Source organism: Strongylocentrotus purpuratus, unplaced genomic scaffold (genome assembly GCF_000002235.5).
Source record: "Strongylocentrotus purpuratus isolate Spur 01 unplaced genomic scaffold, Spur_5.0 spur5_scaffold_3, whole genome shotgun sequence".
Lineage (NCBI taxonomy): Eukaryota > Metazoa > Echinodermata > Echinoidea > Camarodonta > Strongylocentrotidae > Strongylocentrotus > Strongylocentrotus purpuratus.
Window position 1 is genome coordinate 13,219,365 of NW_022145609.1, and position 22,807 is coordinate 13,242,171.

The 22,807-nt window shown below is 36.5% G+C and overlaps 1 protein-coding gene across 1 annotated transcript; it reads left to right on the top strand.

The window, feature by feature from the left end:
- Positions 1 to 4,855: 4,855 nt before the first annotated feature.
- Positions 4,856 to 11,934, top strand: LOC764936 (deleted in malignant brain tumors 1 protein-like). The gene is made up of 6 exons (XM_030995744.1): positions 4,856 to 5,090; positions 5,637 to 5,945; positions 8,460 to 8,671; positions 9,645 to 9,960; positions 11,434 to 11,763; positions 11,882 to 11,934. The coding sequence occupies exons 1-6, from the start codon at positions 4,856 to 4,858 to the stop codon at positions 11,932 to 11,934; spliced, it is 1,455 nt and encodes a 484-aa protein (XP_030851604.1).
- Positions 11,935 to 22,807: the final 10,873 nt, after the last annotated feature.

Below are 22,807 nucleotides of genomic sequence, written 5' to 3' on the forward strand. Positions count from 1 at the left end.
GTGTGCACCTCCTTTGACCGACTCACAACTGCAGAATATTATTTATGAATTAAAAAGGTGCGTTTTCAGCAAGGACTTGAATTGGTCGAGAGAATGAATATTATGAATAAACTTTTCATTTTTACCCGATTTCCATATAGCACAGTCATCTGCAAATAATGATATATTCACTTCCTTTTCCAATGGTATATCATGAATCATAATGTTGAATAAAATTGGACTAAGGGCACTTCTTTGTGGTAATCCATTGACTAGGGTAGATATTTTAGATAGTGTCTGTCCACTCCACACTTGGAAGGTTCTTTTCTGTAGTAAGTTCTGAATAAATGTATACATATTTCCTTTCACTCCTAGTTCATGAAATATTGAAAGTCCCAGTATTTAAACCATTTATTTAACCGATGTAGGTATGTTTGTACTTTGTCTTGAACAAACTTTTCATTTTTACCCGATTTCCATATAGCACAGTCATCTGCAAATAAATATATATTCACTTCCTTTTCCAACGGTATATCATGCATCATAATGTTGAATAAAATTGGACTAAGGGCACTTCCTTGTGGTAATCCATTGACTAGGGTAGATATTTTTGATAGTGTCTGTCCACTCCACACTTGGAAGGTTCTTTTCTGTAGTAAGTTCTGAATAAATGTATACATATTTCCTTTCACTCCTAGTTTGAGTAATTTATATAATAAACCATTGAACCACAACTTATCATATGCCTTGGTTACATCTAAAAAGCAGACTAGAGTATGTTCATGATTCCCTAAGATTTGCCGAATACTATTTTCAAGTAGTATAATATTATCTGTAGAGCTTCTTCCTTTTCTGTATCCGCTCTGTATGCTCGGAAAAATATTTTTAATCTGTACTGGTAACTTCTTGTAGATTTCATATCCAATTTTGTCTTTTCCTGGTGCTTTATCTTTTTGATTTTTCAGGACTTGATTGAATTCTTGCATAGTAAATTTTTGATTCAAAGACTGATTTTTACGTTGTTCCTGATCATCATTTACATTTTCTTGCATATATTCTTTAACTATATTTTCGGCTTGCTTGTTTATTATTGTACTCTCACTAATATTTTAAAAATGATTAGCCATCACATCTACAACCTCTTGACGATTTATTATTTCTTTCTCTTCATATATTATCTATTTAATATTTTTATTTTTCTTATTAGTCGTACTGTTTTCTATATTACGTATCATATTCCAAATGTCTGTCATTGATGTGAAACGAGTCATTTCTTTACAATAGGTGATCCAATAGTCTAGCTTTGCTCGTTTTGCTTTTTTTTTTTTTTTTAATCTTTTGTGCTTCTGCTTTCTTTTCCAGGTAATCTTCTACATACTCTCCAGTTTTTCTTTTCTCTGCTTAATATCTTAGATGATTTCTTTCTTTTATACTTTGTGTGAACATTCCTTGTTCCACCAGGGAACAGGATTTTGTCTTCTTTTTTATTTCACTTTTCCTAGACGTATCATTATGTTATTCAAAGTTTCTACAAATATAATGTAAGCTTCTTCTACATTATGTTCGTCTATATTTATCATCTCTTCTTCACATGCTTGTTGGAATGTTACCTAATTAATATTAGCAAGTGACCAATTTATTTCTTCCGAATCAATTTTTGGATGATTATTTTGATTTCCTATTTCTATCAATATAGGAAAATGATCACTTCCTAAAGTGGTAGATTCAAGAAATCCAAGAAATCTTATGGGAAATATTAGGAGATGAAAAGCAGAAATCTAATGCTGAACGCTTTGTCGTTCTGTGGTCAATTCTTGTACCTCCCCCCCCCCCCACCCCCCCCCCCCCCGCTTATTCAGCGATCGGCTGAGTCGTTGCTATTTTTTTTGGACCAAAAAAGAAAGAAAAGAAAGTGACCTCTTACCACCCCCCCCCCGCTTATTTAGCGGCTGGCTGAGTCGTTGCGAAATTTCCGGCCCGATTTATAAATGTTAACCCCCCCCCCCCTTGAAAAAATCCTGCGTATGCCAATTATTCTATTTTTATAAACTCCTTCATAATTATTTATATCAAAATGTTCGTTTTCTAATAGCAAAGTTTCTTGCACACAAATCAAATGAATTATTTTTTGTATATTATAAATATGTAGTCTCAGTTCGTCTCCGTGACCATTTATGCCCTGCGCATTCCATTACAGTATATTTAGGGTCATGGAGGAGAACAGACTAAATAATAATAATAATAATAGCCTAATAATAGCCTAATAGTCCACTCCAAATTTTATTAAACCGAAACGGAAATTCTTTTTGCCCAATTGATCGTGAGCCCGGCAGCCACTGAGCAGCGCCAGATCGACGTTGCTCTATCCCTTATTGTTGAACGCCAAACAAGGTAGCAACAACTCCCATCTTTTAACGTCTTTTGGTATGACGCGGCCGGGGTTCGAACCCACGACCTCCCGGTTGTGTGGCGGACGCTCTACTGACTGAGCCAACACTCCGGTTAACATTTTGTTCATTTAACATTTCTTTAGTGAGATTGAAAAATTTGAGAGCTACTCCTACAATCAGGCTTATTGGATTATATTTATTTTGATTAAAATTTGCAAGAATATATACAATAAATGAAATTATTTCTTCATTACTGGCATTGATAACGAAGTTTTTCTCATTTTTATTAACTTCTCCTCCTTCATGAACATACTGTGTGGTTCCAGAATAATCTTGGTGTAAAGTATTTTCTTTCGTATTTTTGTTTTGTTGTCTGCCTTCGTTTTGTTTTAGTTGTGTGGGATAAGTTTTCATTTCCTTCTCAGATTCTTTTATCTGGGGTGTTTGTTCGTTTATCTGTACCGGAAAGTCTACCGCTTGTCTTTCTTGTGGAAGAGGTGCGTTTTGAATTTGGTTTGTATCCATTGCTTGATCTTAATCATTCTTCCAAACTTTGGCAGCTTGAGCATAGCTTACTTTTTTTTTCTATTTTGATTCTCTGCACTTCTTTTGCTTTTTGGGCTTCTTGACATCCCAAATACGCCGCAGAGTGTTCGCCTCCACAATTGACACATTTTGGCGTTTCTTTGTGGAGACATTCGTCGAAGGAGTGCGTCTCCCCACAGCGAACACATCTGGGTTTGGATTGACATTGTGCTATTCCGTAGCCGAAAGGTTGGCATTTGAAACATCTGAGTGTGGGTGGAATAAATTCGTCCTTGGTTTCACAAAGTGACGGTAGTGAGGAAAATCGTAACGCAAACTGAAAGCAATTTTTTCACTACCGTCACTTCGTGAAAACAGCGACGAATTGTTTAACCTTAAATAATTGGTAAAAAAAACGTTATTTCAGAGGGGAGGTTGCTGCGGTCAAATGAAAGAATGATATTCCTAGTGGGAATTGGTTCTTTTATTTTGTCTTTTCTTCCTTGGGAACCATTTTCTTTTCTGGCATTTCTTCTACTCATCATTCTTTTAATCCCCACGACTTTCTGTTTAGTCAATTCGTTTTGAATTTCTTGTTCTGTCATTTCGACGGGGACACCATATATCACTCCTTTCACCCAAGTTCTCATCTCTTCCGCCTTCACGGGAATATTTCCGATGTTTTCAATTTCTTTCACACTTCTCATTTGCTTTAATAGTGTTTTTACACTTTACCAAGATTCCATTTCTTACATGCTTGACGAATTCCATTGGATTATTGCCCACCACTGCAGTTATGGCTTTAGCTATCACTAGGAGATTCAGATTGTTTAGATTTTTGGTTTCGTCTATTGGGACTACAAAGCATTTTAAGTCAGATGGCTTGGGGGTTGCAAAAGTATGATTTTCTTTATCCGAATTTGAAGTATCGTGCATTTTAAGTGTTTCCACTTCTCTACTTTCTTTTCTTCGTCTTTTCGCCGCTTGTTTTTTCCCTGGACTGACAGTCATAAAATCATCTTCTGTTTCGTTGCCTTGCTCCGGAGCGGCGGCCGCCATGGTTGCAGTGACGTGGCGCCACTACAAAAGGGCGGGAATTTCAAAAAAGATTCGATAGTTTTTAACAGTGTTAGTATTATCAATTTGCCCACAAATGTCTGCTTACCTTTGTGATTCCTTTTTGCGATGTGGGTATTCACTAGATATTCCAAATAATATGTGATATAAAGGAGATTTTCTATTGTAATTCCAGAAATTTCCTAAGTTTAACGAAAATACGTCCACGCCCTATCGCGAGCACATAAAGTTTACTTATGACCGAGTGGATCCAAAGAGTAGCAAAAGCTTAGTAGAGGACGGTAGTTCAAACAATTGACTGGAAACGCAAAGGTCGACACTACGTTATTTCATAAGCAAGACATCTACGTATAGATTCTATCGAGTCTTCTCGACCTGGGTTTTAAATGGGGTACCTGATACCTTTCACTTTCACTAGAAGCCTAAGCAAATGCTAGTTATACGTATTCGACCCATTGCTTCAATACTGAAATATATGAACATTAAACAAACCCCTAGAAAAGGACCCTTGTAAGATATTACCACTTTAAATTTATGAATACAGGAAAATTTGTGAACGATGCTTAATTTCCTTAACTTGAGTCATCTCACTTACCGTTGAAAAAATAATCATGATTTTAATAATCTTTTCATGTTTCCTTATTTTGGAATTATTGGCTAACGCGTCTGTGGGTATGAAGTTTTTTTCTTCAGAATAGAGGTGATCAATACGCTCTTTCTAAGCAAGGGAACTATTCTCGTAGCGCTACACTGTACCTGTAGAAAATATAATAGCAAACAATCAGTAGTCAAAGTTATTGACATTCTACTCCATAGATGTACGTCTCGTCAATGGATCCAACAATGCTGAAGGTAGAGTCGAGGTCTTGTTCGATGGATCGTGGATGACCGTTTGTGATGATATCTGGAATCTGTTCAACGCAAGGGTAACATGTAGAATGCTAGGGTTCGTCGGTGCCCTGGACGCGCCACGATCAGCCATGTTTGGTCAGGGTTCTGGTGATACTATTGGTGTTAACTGCCTGGGAACAGAAGACAGCCTGCAAGACTGTGTCGATGTTGCGGTTGAATCTTACTGTGGGCATCACAAGGATGCGAGTGCAGTGTGCTACTCAGGAGGTACGAACTCTTTTTGGACATGAGGAAACGAATATTCGTAATTGTAAATGGCATTCTGTTCAAAACGCAAAAAAAAAATATAAGGTCATCAATTTACTTCTTCCCATCATTTCAACAAAATCAATTACTAAAATCCTTGAGACAGTGATAGAAAAGGTCTCATAACAGTGTATGACTGCATTTGACTTTGACAACTTTTTAGGCATTTCTTGAATGTTGTTTATTACAAGCAGTCATATTGCTTTTAAGAACCCTCACATAATAATATATGTATATTAAGTTCGCTTTAGTTAATACACTTTGTCTTTTTGAATTTAGCCTACCCGAATCCATTCGAGGTACGTCTGTTCGGTGGCACCGAAAGATTAAATATCATTCACTGACAGTAATAAAGAGAAAACATCGAATCGTTTCCACAATTATTTATTTTTGTATTGGGAGTTCAGGCAAATTATCAAATTTATTTTATAAAGATTCGCAAAATGTGACTAAAGTAAAATATAGAAGACCCTTTTTTTGCCTTAGCCCATCCGAACCCATTTAAAGTTCGTCTGGTTGGTGGACCTTACGACGCTGAAGGCAGAGTACAGGTACTGTACGACGGCTCGTGGGGAACTATCTGTGACGACACCTGGGATCTGAGAGACGCGAGGGTGGTTTGTAGAATGCTGGGGTTTGATGGAGCCTTGGACGCACCGGGATCTGCTCGATTTGGTGAAGGTTCAGGGGATATACTACTAGACGATGTCGGGTGTGAGGGAACAGAAGATAACCTTGCAGACTGTGCTCATTTAGGGATTCGAGTTCACAACTGTGGACATGGTGACGATGCAAGCGCTGTTTGTTATTCGGGAGGTACGTTTCTAGATTTTGTAGATTATCAATGTCAACAAATTGTTCTTACTTATTCACATGTTAAACACAGGTATATTTGTATTTCCTTGGTCGGTTTAAGGAAATGGAAAAGACTTATCGGTCATTTGGTTGGGCACACAAAAGCTGACCTCCGCAAACAAAGTTAGGATTGTAGGACGCTTTTCCTCATCTGACGTCACAGCTAGAATTTGAAAAAACAGTTATGGGGTTGCTCTTCTAGAAGTATGTCTGATCACGTCCAGTGCTCTTAAACAATCCATGTACATAATTTTTCTAAGAGGGATATATCATTACATTTTCTAACGAGCTGTAAGATTATGAACATTTTATCTGCTAATTATATTCTACATCTAAATTCAATCATGCACTAATAATGATAGTACATTTATAGAGCGCAGAAACTATCCAAAATTAGGTATATATTCTACTGCGCTACAAGAGCTCCTGATATGCTTAGATTTACAATTAATTAAAAAGATGTGTTTTCAGTTTTGACTTAAAGACGTTTACAGATGGTGATTTCCTGACTTCAAATGGCAAGTTATTCCAGAGTTTGGGGGCTGCACAAGCAAATGCTCGATCACCTAGCGTTATTTTTGTTTCGATAGATGGGATCTGCAGCAACAAAGTATCTCGGGAACTGCGCAAGTTACGATTGTGTTGATTAGGTTTTAAATACAACAGTTCTTTGATATAAGTGGGAGCTTGACCAAGAAGTGCTTTATATACAATCAGTAAGATTTTGAATGTTATTCATGGCGTACTGGTAACCAATGTAGATTTCTTAAAATTGGGGTGATCCGTGTGAATTTAGAACCACAGATTAGCCTTGCACAGGTGTTTTGAACCCGTTGCAATCTCACTATTTGAGAGTCAAGGATCCCATACAGTAGACCATTACAATAGTCCAACTTATTGGTGATACATGCATGAACAATGTCTTTCGTAATGTCCTTATCTTAATATTTACGAATACGTCTGAGATTATAGAGCATGTAGTATGCTGATTTACAAACATTTGTGATATGCTCTCTCATATTCAAATTCGAATCGAACTGTACTCCGAGATTTCTTGCACTAACAGATGGTTCTATTACAGAGTCTCCAATTGATACACTGTTTAAGTTGATTTCGGATGTCTATTTAGGTGTGCCAATGATCATTAATTAAGTTTTACCATCATTAAGCATGAGCCTATTTTGCAACATCCATCCACGTACATAGTCAACACATGTTTCTAGAAGTGAGACACATCGCTCTTTAGCATGTTCATGAGGTCTGAATGATACATAAAGCTGTGTGTCATCTGCATAGCAGTGGCATGATATCTCGGGGAAATTCGTTCGAATATTTGAAATGAGATTAGCAGTGTACAGAGTAAATAACAAAGGACCCAGCCGAGAACCTTGTTGAACTCCGAAAGGCACAGGGAAATCATCAGAGATCACATCATCTATTTTGACCTGTTGATATCTTTTTACCAAATACGACTCTATCCATTCAAGAACAACACCCTCTATGCCAAAACAGGTCTTTAAAGTCTCTGATAAGCAAGAATGATCTATGGTGTCGAATGCACTACTTAGATCTAATAACAGTAAAAGAGTGACTTTCTGGAAATCCATAGCCATCAATAGATTACTCTTTATTCTTAGCAGTGCAGTTTCAGTACTATGGAATGGTCTATATGCAGACTGAGTACATGGCAAAAGTGGGTTGTTATTGAAGTGATCCATAATTTGCTGGGTAGCAGCACCCTCAACCAACTTCGATATATATTTCAGATTACTGATAGGTCTTAAGTTCTTAAAATCTGCGTCAAGACCAGGTTTTTTCAATAAAGGTGTAATGAGGGCATTTTTCAATTGCATGGGAAAATGACCAGTCGAGAGAGAAAGATTAATCAACGATGTGAACACAGGAATTAATATGTCGATACATGGTAGAAGAAGTTTCATAGGCATAGGATCTAACGAGCATGACTTCTTACTGGGTTAAGTATAAGTTTTTCAACTTGCTGCTCAGAAAGAGATTTGAAATTGCTCAAAACATTTAACACAAATGAGCCTTTCCATCTCACTCTCTCTCTCTATCACTCTTAACAAAATTTACAAATGATAACTGTATAAATGGCATGCTTTAATATTAGATGAAATAAACAGAACCCAGAGCTTAGTGACTTACAACTCTATATGACATCTCCCTCGATGTGCAAATCATTTAAAACGAAAATGTGTATTTATTTAATATATATATCTGTAGAGTGTTTCTCTTCTTCAGAAAGAAATATGGGCTGTATTAACCTACTTCTTTAACAATATCTAAACTTATTTCGGGACTCTCATGCATTTGATCTCAGGGATTTTGGGTTGAAATAAGACCTTAAATGTCTTTTAATCATACAGTGTGCACTATTTTGGTTTAAATGTGACATGATGGTAAAACTCCTATTTCAAGAGAAAAATCCTTTTACCCCCTGGTTCTTCCCTACAGATCCATTTCAAGTTCGTCTTGTCAATGGATCTAACGATGCTGAAGGCAGAGTAGAGGTCAGGCACGATGTATCCTGGGGTACTGTCTGTGACGATCTATGGGATCTGAGAGACGCGAGGGTGGTTTGTAGAATGCTGGGGTTTGATGGAGCCCTAGACGCACCGGGATCTGCTCGGTTTGGTCAAGGTTCAGGGGATATCCTTCTAGATGATGTGGGTTGTTCGGGTACAGAAGTCAACCTGGCAGAATGTCCACATGGAGGGGTTGGAAATCACAACTGTGAACATTTTGAAGATGCAGGCACTATTTGTTACTTAGGTAGTAAGTTACCTCTCCATTTTAAGCTAGTGTGTACAGAAAAAGTGTAATATTTAAAAAAAATTATCTGTAGCTAAATGATCTTTTATATTTGTCCAACAAAATTCCTTTTAATGTGACTTCCTGATAGTTAGATAGGAGCAACTATAATAATTATAGTTGTTCTTATCTATATATGTTTAAGTACTATAGTATATACGAGTTTAAATGTACATATCGAATTAAATAAATACATTTTCTTCTTCACAACAACTGATTTAATTCTACTCAAATATGAATTAATTTTGCTTGTACCAATATCATACATTTCCGTTATGTTTACTGTTTTGCATCAATTGAACGCAGCTACATCATATTTGTTTAATCGATGTCAAAACTTATTATCTTCAATCGTTACTCAATCTGTATGGTGTTGTCTTATGTGTCTTTGGTCCGTATTCTACAAAGAAAGTTTTTTAGTCGATACAAAAAGACTAAATGGAGCAGTAATTATAAAACACGCAATTTGATATTAATCGATTTTTATTTCGAATAGTTGAGCGGACTGCTTTTCATTTTTTTTTCGACAGTGGCATAGAAAAACTCTTACTGCTGACATACGAGATTTTAATTTCGACTAGATCTCCAGTGAAATAACATTGAAGTTGTTGCTTAGTTTTTTCCTCTGAATATATTCATATATTTATTTTCAATGAAATGATAGAGAAGAATGACAAATATGTGTTATGTTTGTTTTACACAAATTTACACATGAATTCGTTTGTATTAGTAGTTAAGGCAAATGATCAGGTTTATTTCACAAACATTCACAACATAGGAAAAAGGTAAAAAAATAGAAAAAATACTTTCCCCTCAGCCCATCCTCAGCCATTTCAAGTTCGTCTTGCCAGTGGGTCTAACGATGTTGAAGGCAGAGTAGTGGTCATGTACGAAGGATCTTGGGGAACTATCTGTGATGTTGGCTGGGATCTGAGAGACGCGAGGGTAGTTTGCAGAATGCTGGGGTTTGGTGGAGCCTTGGACGCACCAATATCTGCAAGGTTCGGTCAGGGATCTGGTCGTATTCTTCTAGCTAATGTCGGGTGTGAGGGAACAGAAGCTAACCTTGCAGACTGTGCTCACCGAGGAATTGGAGATTACTGTGATCATAGACGCGATGCCGGCGCCATTTGTTATTCAGGAGGTATGTTTTTAAAAAGCCATAGTTTCAATCAACCTCTTTTAAATGCTTCCAAAATTCCTTGCTTAAACATTACACATATGAGTGTTGCAGTGAAATCCCTAACATTGCGACTGAGGCATTGGCCATTGTGACCAGCAAGGCCAAGGCTTAAAACTCCAAGACCAAGGCCCAATCATCAAAAAGTTCGGGAAAATGGAACCTGCGAAGACGGGTGTTAACTTACACATAAAAAGACACAAAACATGGAATTCTTTATACCCAACAGGATGTGTTATGAATTTAAGCATTGCCTTCATCAACCAAATTGGAAAATAAGGGGTTGCCATTTTGTTCTCGGCGGGGTTCGGAGGGGGTAGAAAAGTGTTACAAATATTAATTTGCATAATTACAAACTCCCTTTAATAAGGGGTTGCCATTTTGTTCTCGGCGGGGTTCGGAGGGGGTAGAAAAGTGTTACAAATATTAATTTGCATAATTATAAACTCCCTTTTTATTACCCACTACTAATATATGCTTTCCCAATTTCCCAATCAATCTCAATTAAATGAGTTAATGCATTCAATTAAGTGTGTCACTATAGTGTCAAAGTTTATTTCCCTATTTGAGTAAGATTACCCAAATATTTTTTGGTGTGCAGATAACGGGGCTTTTAGACTATGTTTAATAACCACTGTTCAAAGTAGGTGACGGCTCCATAAACGACATATAGTTGTAAAGCTTAGATCCTCTTCTTTCATTTGATGCAACTCATATGAGGCATATTTCACGCATGAATGATTAAAACAATTTGAAGAGAGGGTACAAAAAAGTCAATTGCCGGGCGGTATCTAAATTTCGAAGAGAAAGTCACACTTCTAGAAAGTTCATTTTTTATGCCCTTACATATGACACCTCAATCAGGAAAATTGAGTCAGGAAAAACACAGTCCTGTTTGTTTAAATTATTGCCTGCATTTCCATAATTTGATTAAACGTATTCGTTTTCACTGGCTGCCTGCCGTAGCAACAAACAGAGTTGACAAAAGACCTAACTCCGTTTCGTTGACGTTCAGCCATGCACAAAGAAGAAGAAAGACTTGCTGCATGGCTGCTCATGGCTGTACATAACTTTGCCTCTTTGTGTGTACGGGAACAAGTATTGTTCTACCGGAAAATATAAGATGATGTTCAAATAATCCCCCACCTGTATTTTCATTTTGTCTTAACGACGGTTTTGCATGGGAAGCAACGACAGCCAAAGCGTAATAATTTCCATTATTCTACACATGAATATATCAAGCCGACAATGCGATATTCTCCCTCATCATCTACAGTCCTCACAAAAAATTGGGGTTAGTTGTTTGGTAGTACTTTATAGCATATCAAGATGCAAACAATGGCCAAATATTTTTAAGTGCCTTCATTTTTGTAATCGAACGTAAGATTTGCGGTGATATAATCTCAAACAAGCATGTTTTACGTTCTTCTCTAATAGTCCATCCCAAACCATTTCAAGTCCGTTTCGTCGGTGGGTCTAACGATTCTCAAGGCAGAGTAGAGGTACTGCATGATGGATCCTGGGGAACTATCTGTGATGACAGCTGGGATCTGAGAGACGCAAGTGTGGTTTGCATAATGCTGGGGTTTGATGGAGCCTTGGACGCACCGACATCTGCTAGGTTTGGTCAAGGCTCTGGTCATGTTCTGCTAACTTATGTCAGCTGTGACGGAACAGAAGGCAACCTAGCAGACTGTGCTCATGCAGGGATTGATCGTTACCCATGTAGTCATTTAAGGGATGCAGGAGCCGTTTGTTATTCGGGAGGTATGTGTGTGTTTTTTAATTTTTTTTTATTTTTATTGGTTAGCCATTTGAGTAAATAATTCTTACTTATTCGCTTGCATATACACCTTAATGTATATTTTGCATTTCCTTGATTCAGCAATTGAGGTTGACCGCACGAAACTGAATTCCGCAAACAAGCAAGAATCATAGGTTTTCTCACTCCATCGTCTCACCTGAATTTGTTTGTTATAGTTAGGGGATTGCTCTTGATATTTCTGATCATATGAGGTACTCTTGACCAATCTATGTACTGGATTTTTATAAAGAGGGGTCCATGATTACATGATTACATTATACATGTGAAAGCACGATAACCAAACACCCGGGTAACGTCATTATGAAAACTAAGTTTGCATTCAAAACACAGCCCCCCTTAAATTAAATTAAGCTTCCATTTAATCCGTTAATCGAAATTAGGAAGAAAACGCAAACATGGCGGTTTATGGAAACTCATGTCGCTGGAATTTGTGAAAAGACTTTTAACAAATTTGAATACGTTTAATGGATTTTGTAGAAAACTAAATTGAAAATATTAAGCCCCTTTTAATTCATTATTTGTTGTATAATTTTTGTCTATGTTATCTCTATTTTTATTAATTTCCATGAATATTTATCGGTACAAAAATCCGAAGTTATTGTTTCGAAATATCTTTCTAGGTTTGAAAACTTACTCGGACTTGATCACCTCTGATGAAATACCGTCAACGTACACAGCCAGGCTTTTCCCCAACGGACACGAAACCACGATATCTCCAGGCCCAATTCAACTAGTTGACTTCCGAATGAAAATTCTAATTGGACTGTGTATTCTATTATTTAGCATGATTCTGCTCGCATCATTCGGGTACTGTATTTACAGGTTTAAAAAGAGAATGGATGCTTGGGATTTAGACACTGAAATATATATGGACGTGGCGACTATGTCATCAATGCATGCTCGGTCACCTGGTTCTGCTTACCAAGCTTTGAACGCACCACCTAAATTGCCTGAAAGACGGAAAAGTGATGTTTTAAGTCACCATTATGAATCAAATATAAAAGATATAAAAGATAATGATGATGACGACTCAGAAGAGGTCCATGATTATGCGGATATGAAAACTGTTAACAAAACACCTCAAACTGATGAGGACTCGGACATAGACGGTTATCTCCTTCCGAGCACAGAAATACCTTTAAACGACGGAAAATCGGTATTAGTTAAGAGAAACTTTGGTTGCAAAATGGACATATCAAGACCTTCTAATAAAAAAGCAGGAACGGTGTCTTTATGTCAAGGCATAAAAGAAAATATGAAAAACGATTATATGGAAATGAAAACGGTCTACCAAAAGCCCAAAGCGGGAACAGACATAGATCTTGATGGATACATCCTTCCAAACGTAAGGCCTTTTTTAAATGATGGTGATACAGGAACATATGAACTAACTCGTGAAAATAACGACGAGGAATCGAACATGAAAATCGCCTGTACCGGAGGTGAAGGGCATGTCTCCTTACCACAAGACACGTCGGAGAAAGAGATGAACGAGTATACGGATATGAAAACCGTTTACCAAACACTTAAAACTGATAAGGACTTGGACATAGACGGGTATCTCCTTCCGAACACAGAAATACCTTTAAACGATGGAAAGTCGGTATCAGATAAAATTAACTGTGGCTGCAAAATGGAAATGCCAAAACCTTCTGATGAACAAGCAGGAACGGGGTTTTTACCTCAAGGCATAAAGGAAAAGATGAAAAACGAATATATGGAAATGAACACGGTTTACCAAAAGCCTAAAACGGGAACGGACATAGATCTTGATGGATACGTCCTTCCAAACGCAAGACCTTCGTTGAATGATGGTGATACAGGAACCTATGAATTAACTCGTAAAATGAACGACAAGGAATCGAACATGGGAATCGATTGTACTTTAGGTGAAGGGAAGGTCCCCTTATCGCAAGACACGTCACAGAAAGAGATACACAAGTACATGGATATGAAAACTGTTTGCCAAATTCCTGCAGCAGGAACTGACACGGATCACAATGGGTATCTTCTTCCAAGTACGATGCTAGAGACTAGATCTATCCGAAACGATATCAAAGCAGAATCAGATGGTCAATCTGATGAAGACAGGGTGCCAGATGAGGAATGAATGGCGGCGAGTCAATGAAAGAAAGATCACAAAGTATGAGCACTGGAAAAGAAGAGTATTGTACTAGCAACTATCGGAAGCGAAGTTGAAGGGAAGTGTCGAGGTGGTAGGTGTCCTGCAGGATTGATAGACATCTTCAAGAATTGGGAGGGTGGAATGAGAGTAGCGAGATTGAATGCGCGAGAGAGAAGCCGGCGGCCCATAGAGGCTGTGGCATAACATGGCAGTACATGTAGTGATATGTATTTTAAAGAACGGGATGAAACATGGAGGATTCCAGTAAACTAACCTATAAAACAAGGTGCAATCTGAGATTAATGTACATAAGCCATATTGACTAAAAGACACACTCTGAAGGAGATGAACATTGATTAGTATGTTATGTATGATCCATTTATTCTTAATTTAGAACAGGACAATTTGCCATGCACCAAACTAGAAATATACCAGAACCTCTTCCGTTAACACTTTGATAAAATGGTGGTCCTCCTCGTCTTTTGACACAAACATGTTCTCACGACATTTAAACTTACTGTGGTGTTTGTAATTTACTAACAGAACCAATTTGTATATAACGATCATCAGATGAAGCAACTTACAACTGAACTAGACCGAGTTCAGAATCTCCAAATCCGAATTATGCAACAAAGAAATAGCCAAGTGTTTTTTATTGGCTCCCAGAATCATTCTGCAAAAAACGACACTTATTAGATTTGTCTAATTAATTCGATGGTGCTTTTATTTTTGTTGCTCATATCACTAAAACTTATCATTACTGAGGCCCACACAGTATCAAATTGGTGCCTCATTTACTCTTAATGTATACATTACTTTCTTTTATGAAATAAAATGTCTGCAAAAAAACAAGCGAATGAAATGACAAAGAAACTGTTGAAAGTTCTTATTTATCGTAAAAGTACTAGTTAAATTCATTTCAATTTTTTAAAAGAAATCTAAATCCGAGTACTTTATATTTTTATTGTCACCTAATTTGCATGAAATGATCTGATTGTAATTATGTTATCTTGGGATTTCGATTTGTATGCGCCCATAAACATGGGATTAAGCGCTTTATAAATTGTACATGTATATATTATTAGTAAAAGTAGTACATGTATTATCAAACCAGGCAGAAAAGTGGAACATTTATGTAATTACTAAGTGGTGATTAGTATTACAAACATACAATATTGTATTTGATTGAAATCTATTGTGAAGTTCAAGTTCTGCATTTTTAGTCTAAAGTTGTGTTTGTGTCCACACTTTGCTTAGGGTTGTTTGGTCTTTCTTTTTAAAAATTTATATATTGTTCTATTTGTTTTTTTTACATCGTTTAAGCTTTTAGTTTATAGTTGTTGTTGTTTGGTATTGCAAATTCAACTATGAGTTTTAACAAATTCTCCTCTTGGTTGCGAGCACTTTCAACTTTTGTTCATAAGGGGACTTTTTTGATGCCATGAGTAATTATTTGCATCTGTGCTGTAAAATGTTCTGCTTTGTATGTGTATATGCTTTCATTTGAATTCAACAGAGATGAACTTTAACATAATCAAATGCATTGTAAATAAGTATCTCTACCAAAAGTGAAGGAATTTCAAATTGCCTATTTTCAATGGGAAATTCCTCCTTTGTTTAGGAAACGTCATTATTTGTCAGAAATATGTTAAATAATCATCGCTATGAAGATATCTTTTTCCCCCAAGGGTAGTAAGTCTACCATATAAAACTTCGTTAAATTGTGTATCAACATAATAAAAAAAGAAAATAAGAAAATGGGTTGGGGAGAACTAATTAAACATCGTACATCTACATGAGTAGAAACGTAAGAAAATTGAGGCTATTATAATTACATAATTAATGGCGAAATAGCAATTAGTCTGTGATGTAAATAGGAACTCCCAATACCTTCGTAGGCCTACTCTGACAAAACATTCTCTCAAATATGCGAGAGTTGTCCAACACTACATGGAAGCGAATTAATTATCAGTTTTCTACAAAGTTTGAATAGATAACACGTTTATAAAAAGGTTAGGACTTTCTACCTTTTAAATTTAATTGGTTCAAACTTAAACCATCTGTTTCTCTAACATTCCGTTTTTCCTTAAAAGCAACCCTTGCCGGTATAAAAGATTGAATTTCCCTCTAAGAAAAAACCGAATCGATACTGGGATTCACTTGAAAAAAATGAATAAAGCGAAAGCATAATACTAAAAATGATTTAAAACAATTTAACTTCACTAGTTTTCTGGCATGTGTGCCTGCTAAAGGGGCTAAAGCGACTGTACTGTAGAGGCTTTCCAATGTTAATACCCAGCGTTATGACACTCGCAAGATCGCCGATGTCGACTCCTCTTGCAAACCCAGTATTATTGAATTGTACGTTATCATGTTCACAGTCAACGAATATAGCATAACATAGTTTGGAACAAGCAGTGTGTAGAACACCAATAATAGATCATCCGTTCATCTATAGTATATTCATCAATCCTACCTACGATGTGAATAGATAGTATACCTACGCCTACGCTCTTGCCTTGCAGACTTGTTGAGTGCGACACAGAAAAATAAAGGCCTGAAAACATAAACAATTATGAACTATGGGCTGTGTGGTTCCACGTTTTTCATAAAGAAGTAATATACTCTCAAATACGCCATGTCATATGCCATGTACAGTGTCACTATAGAGAAACTACTGTACACGGGTCGTGACGTCAGATGTTGGTCTTGATGGCAATTTGCACATTTACACGAGGCCCATCTTAAAATATATATATTTTAAATAATTTTTTCTTATCATTATTATACATTTATGTCTCATCTGTCAGTCGTCATTGTCTCTTTTGACCTTTTCAGTGTTTACTCTACTATATAGGCTACATGTCGTAAGCAAGTTTTCAAATTACGGATTTATAACTGTATTATTATTCTGCCACTTTTTGGTAATCTATGTATATATTTATTTTTTGTTCAAGTCAATATATGTACATGTTACCAAACTATGTTTGTCACTATTTTGAGGGATCCACATTTTACATGTTTGGGTTTTCAGTGGCTCCCTCCATTTCTACTGGTTTAACTTTAAAACAAACTCAAACAAAACTATTATACGGGATATTTATGTATACTTTCCATTTTATACCTTTAAACCATTTAAAGTGTATTGTATTATTGATTCAATTGTATATCTGATTTCTTGTCAAAATAACTGTTCTGTTGGAAGTGAAAAATAAAACTGAAACTGAATGTATTTCATACGCAATTGACCCATCAATTGCACTGATTCTGTTTATGTCGGATAAAAATTACTACCGTCTAACAGCAGATAGCTTGGTTTAAAAAGAAAAATGTTTTTTAGGGTTCATTTATTGGACATCCCACCACTAACCTATTCCAAGAGATGATGCATTCACATTTTTAAAGGCAGAACAAGCTGGAACTTAGTTTGACAAGCCATATCCATAAGTGAAATATTGTTCCGGTTAGACTTTCTTTCGTAAGTTTCAACATAATAAATAAAACTTAATAAAACAATGACATCTATGCTAAATATATTACTCATTGTGGACGTAGTATCGAAATTAACATCAGTAGTGATATTCGTTTGTCTTGCAATGTATGGTCAACAAAGGATCTAAAAGATCACGTTAGTCGTGCGCCGCTGCAACATTTCGTCAGGTGGAAAATATAAAGTAAGCAAGTGTGTTTTATACTCTACGGGTGGACCGTCGCACAGTGGGCAAGGGAGGAACCAAAGTGCACCAAAACTAATTTGTTGTGTCTTTTTTCTTGCCCTGTTGATAGATACAATGTAATACATTGAATAATACCTCAGTAAAAAAAAAATTAATTATACTAATTAATCATCAAAAATTAGTTTGGGCGCACTTTGGTTCCACCCTGGTCCACTGTGCGTCGGTCAAATAATTCGATCAATAATTAGAACAATAACGGACAAGGCCTATTGGCCGAAGCTCACGGTTGCTCAACTAATCAGCGGACCGCTGGCTTGACTCGCCTGCGGTCTGTTGATTGGTTGAGCACGCTATTGTTCCCGCGGAGAGAGATGTAGATATTGATGGATATTTTCTCCCTTGTCAGGACATATCCGAAACCGACGAGAGTGAAAACTGTGGAGAAAAAAATAACCATGGTGCAAATTAACTAAAAATGTACCTCAAACAACTGCTGAACTTTCCAAGAGTTGAAATGAAAGACTGGAGGCTGCGGTGAAACACAATATGGCACAGGGTAAATACCATGAACATATGGATATGAACACTGTAGATAAAATATACATAAAATAAACTAAAGAATTAGACACGTAGTAGTATGAGTTAAGTTGTTACTAATCCACCTATCCGCAACGCACTTATCCTTCATTTGTAATGATGTACATAAGTGTGATGAAACACAAAATAGCGAATTAGAGCCATATTTTAATGATATCAAATCACCACTTTCAAAAAGATTACTCCTCTCCAGTACGATGAAAACTGAAAGTGATGTCAAATTTAGTTATAAATGGAGGTCATTAGTTCGGCAAGTCAATTATAATGCCTCCTTACTTCAATACAGTCTCAGCTTAATGACAATTAATGCGGTTGTCTAAACCATTTTTAAAATCAATTGACAGGTCATCTTCCACCCGATGATCGAAACCAAGTTATAGGCCAGTGACTAAACAGACTATTTAATCATATAGGTTTTTTTCCACTGCGTAACATAATTCCAGACAAAAACAGTTATACGGAAATACCAAACGAACTACCTTATCAGTGTTGAAATAATTAATAAAACAACATGGATGTGTGTGTTCTTTTAAATTAAATTATGTTATATATTCAGAAATTGTTCCTTTTTGTGATACACGAAATAAACGTTTCCGTGAGATGGTAACGGACGAAAGTAATTGCTTGACCTAATAAGAGCACATTGTTTGGCTTATACTAAACACTGCGGTCGCGGCGCGCTGGAAAACACTTGGGGTGCGTGTGGTAATTTACTTAAAAAAGAAGTCGGAAGTTGCGATTGTCATTTTCAATGATAGAAAAATAAGAATACAAGAATTAAGGTTGACTTTAGAAAAGACAAAATACTAGAAGGATAAAGTACATTTTAGAGAAAGTGTAATATTACAAGGCTATATGATAGGCCTATTAAAGGGATAGTTAAGTTCTGTTGCAGAGGGCGCTACAAAAAAATAATTTTTTTGTGAGATAATGAAAAACTGAGTGTCAAATTTGAAAGAACATAATATTTAGATGACAAAATCATCTTTGTTTGATCAAAATCGGTTCAGAGATGGCTGAAATATAACGATTTGTAATACTTGTGTACCACCACAAATATTAGATATTTTGAAAAATTTGAAAAAAACCGTTGAAAAAACGAAATAACGCCTTTTACGTCGTATTTCAGCCAATGCCGATGTTGGCTTTTCTGTTGGCATTTTTGTGTTGCGTGTTACGCAGAACTAGCCGGCCCATTTATTGTTATTTGTAATAAAATAATCAATTAACGGTCACCGTGTTTTTTTTTAAGTGGAACTGAATTTGTATGATCGTATTGGCTAAATTTCACACATTTTGGGGTCTAACATTACCTTTATAGAAATTTTAGGTTCTAAAAGGGCACTAGAAATGTCATAGATAAGAATAAGAGCAATAACCATGCACTTTGAAGGCATTTGCGGTCTGAAAACAGAACTCAACTATCCCTTTAATATGATGGAAACAATACAGAATGGAAAGAGCAATAACATGAATCGTGGGAAATTACGAACGAACAAGAAAGGAATACAAAGGAAAATTATATTCAAAAGGAATTGATAGAATTCATTGGCCAGATTTAACAGTGATAAAGATCAAGAATTACCTGATAGAATAAAATGTAGAAAGACTATTTTTTAAATGCTATAGACATGAAAATAAAGTGAGGAATAAAACTTAATAGAATGAAAAATGACAAGAAATGATGGAAATATAGAAAGAGAAGATGAATTGTGGGAAACAAAGGGGAAAAGAGAGAAATACAGGAACAGAGTATGTTATAGGCCTAATAGAAAATTGTGGTAGAATGCACCAGAAGAATTAACAATAAACATAAAGATGGGGAAGTTGGATTGCAGAAAAAACAGATATTCATTGTAGGCCTAGAGGAAATGAAGAATGAAAGGGGAAATGAAGGGAGAGAAAGAATTAAAGATGTATATAGAAGAACTATTTTTTTTAAATGGCATAAAAAAAAAAAAGATGATAGGGAAAACCAACAAAGAATATCGCAATTATTGTATGGATGAATAGAATAATAACCAAAAGGGTATATGAAAGGAAAAAAAATTGATGAAAACAGAGAAATTATGACAGAGGGCAGAAATACGATTAAGAAGTTAGAGCAGAAAGAATTCAAGAAATGGATATTAGAAGAATCAAAGATAAACATAGACATAAATAAAGGATGATAGAAGAGGTGAAAGGAGAACAAAATGCGAGGGATGTGACGAGAGGATTAAAGAAAGATTAAAATGATAAATGATACATAGACCTTTAAGATTCATTGATGTAAGGATGACAGCAATAGAATAAAATAAAGGGTGTCGACAATTTCAGATCTGTTCATCAATACATTTTCCCCCTTATAACGCCGATTTGAAGACAACATTAACAAAAAAATTGGTCCAGCTAGCCGTGACCCGAGTGTTTTCCAGCGCGCCGCGACCGCAATGTTTATTATAATCCCATTGTTCGAGTTCGACGTTTGAAGTAATGTACACAACGGGAAACAAATCTCAACGAACCGTCTGCGTTTTCTTTTGACATGGATATGCTAGACTCCACAAGTCGTCACCATTGGACCTCGATATAAATCCACAATCGTTTACAGCGTGTGTACAGATAATAATAAACTAGAACTGCAATTGTATTAGAACGATTTGCATGCATTGAAACACGTGTTTCTACATAGCAGATAAAAAAAACCTTTTCTTGGACTATCTAGAGTAATTTGTAAGAAATCTGTAGCATCCAGGATAGGAAGGCAGAACGAAAGGCCTAAAATAAAATGGTCCGAAACTGACAAAATGGCGCCTGAACGGTCAGGCATGAGTAATTTCGGTAAGCAAAGAATTTATAGACATTGATAAGATGCTAAAGACTGTTTGAAAAGAATCGAAATAGAGAAAGGGTCCTAGATAAAACTCACAAGCTGCCTGCAAAACGAAAGGGATTTGGGTGAAAGAAGAATATGCCAAGACGCGTTCTTTGGCCCAAATGACTTTCTATACTAACAAAATAATGCAGGGTATAAAATGGCTTTAAAAATCCCCCCCCCCCCCCAACAGATCTTCGAAATGCGGTTTCGAGATGCCCTGCGTTTGGCCACTAAAAATATGCTTACCTAATTTAAAATGGGGAAAAGCGGCGAGGGGCGGAAAGCTTTCTAAAAAATGAAGTCATAGCCAATATGTGTTGTGATTGAGCGGAAACCAAGTGAAATCCAAATTTTGACTCTTGTTCGAAAGCGATTTACGCAAGATTTTCTGTATAAACATTCACTGTGCATGGAATCATTCGAAAAGGGCATTTCATTTCATTTGTCATTTGCACGTAATGTATTGCAAGCATGAAATGCATTATTATAAGGCATTGTAAATTTTTCATTTATGGCAATAAATTCGCGATAATTTCATTAAATTTTAATTAAACTTAACAAACAATTATCAAGTTCATAAATACAAATATTTGCCAAGTTTAAATGATTTTCAATAGCAAAATTTGCATAGTCGGTCAGTGGGGGGTATATATCTTTTATTTGGCTTAAATGGGTATACCTTGAAGTATCTAAGTCCAAAAAAGGGTACGGGTTTGTCCAGGAACAATGAAATACGGCCACAGGAAATATATCATGTTTGACTATTGGTGCGTGGAATTCGGCAGGAAGTGTGTGCTATGATAATATAAAGAGCCTGTGAACATCTGAGACAGAATTGAATAGGTATGAAAAAGTTATGGCAATTTTCGATTTTTAGGGGTAATTTTTTTTTTCAGCGATTTCGGACTTGAATTTCGAATAAAAAGATGACATTTTGAAGGGCAGGTTATAGGTCACCTCTCGGACAATATATCGTCGCTGTTTTCACGAAGTGACGGTAGTGAGAAAAAAAATTGCATTCACTTTGCGTTACGATTTTCCTCACTACCGTCACTTCGTGAAAACAAGGACGATATATAGAGGAATTAGGTAGAAGTCTGTAGCATCTAGAATAATTGATATATAAAGGAAGAAAAACATGCCATAAAACGGGGTAAATGGCGCCTAAACCGTCACACATGAGTGATTTCAGAAAACGAAGCATATTCGGTGACCTTGAAGGGATGCCGGAGATTTATGCCTACGAAGTTTGGTGGGATCGGGGAGGAAGGGACCAAGCCAGGGCTCACATGCACTGCATGCAAAACGAATGGGATCAGGAAGGAAGAATAATAATTCAGCCTGACAATGCGACGATAAACAGTGTTGACGAAGGATGTCGATGTAACTACCGTTTCTGCTGGACTTCCTGTGCTATAACACACCTCGTTAAATGGGTTATGATGTGTGTCCTAACCCAACTCCATTTCACGTATGTCGATGCAACGGTTTTCCTTCGTGCAGGCTGCTGCGTTTATCGAAGACGCACTCTCCTGGGATCTCTCATACGCTACACAATACGAGGTAATCCTTAGTGATCGCTCTGAAAGAAACCCAGGCGCCTTCACCGACAACTACAGAACATAATTAAATCATAAAATCACAGAGGGAGACGCGAGTTGGTCTAGCGGTACGTTCACTTGGTCACCTCTCTGTCTTCGCCTACAAACCGACTCAGGCGGATCCGG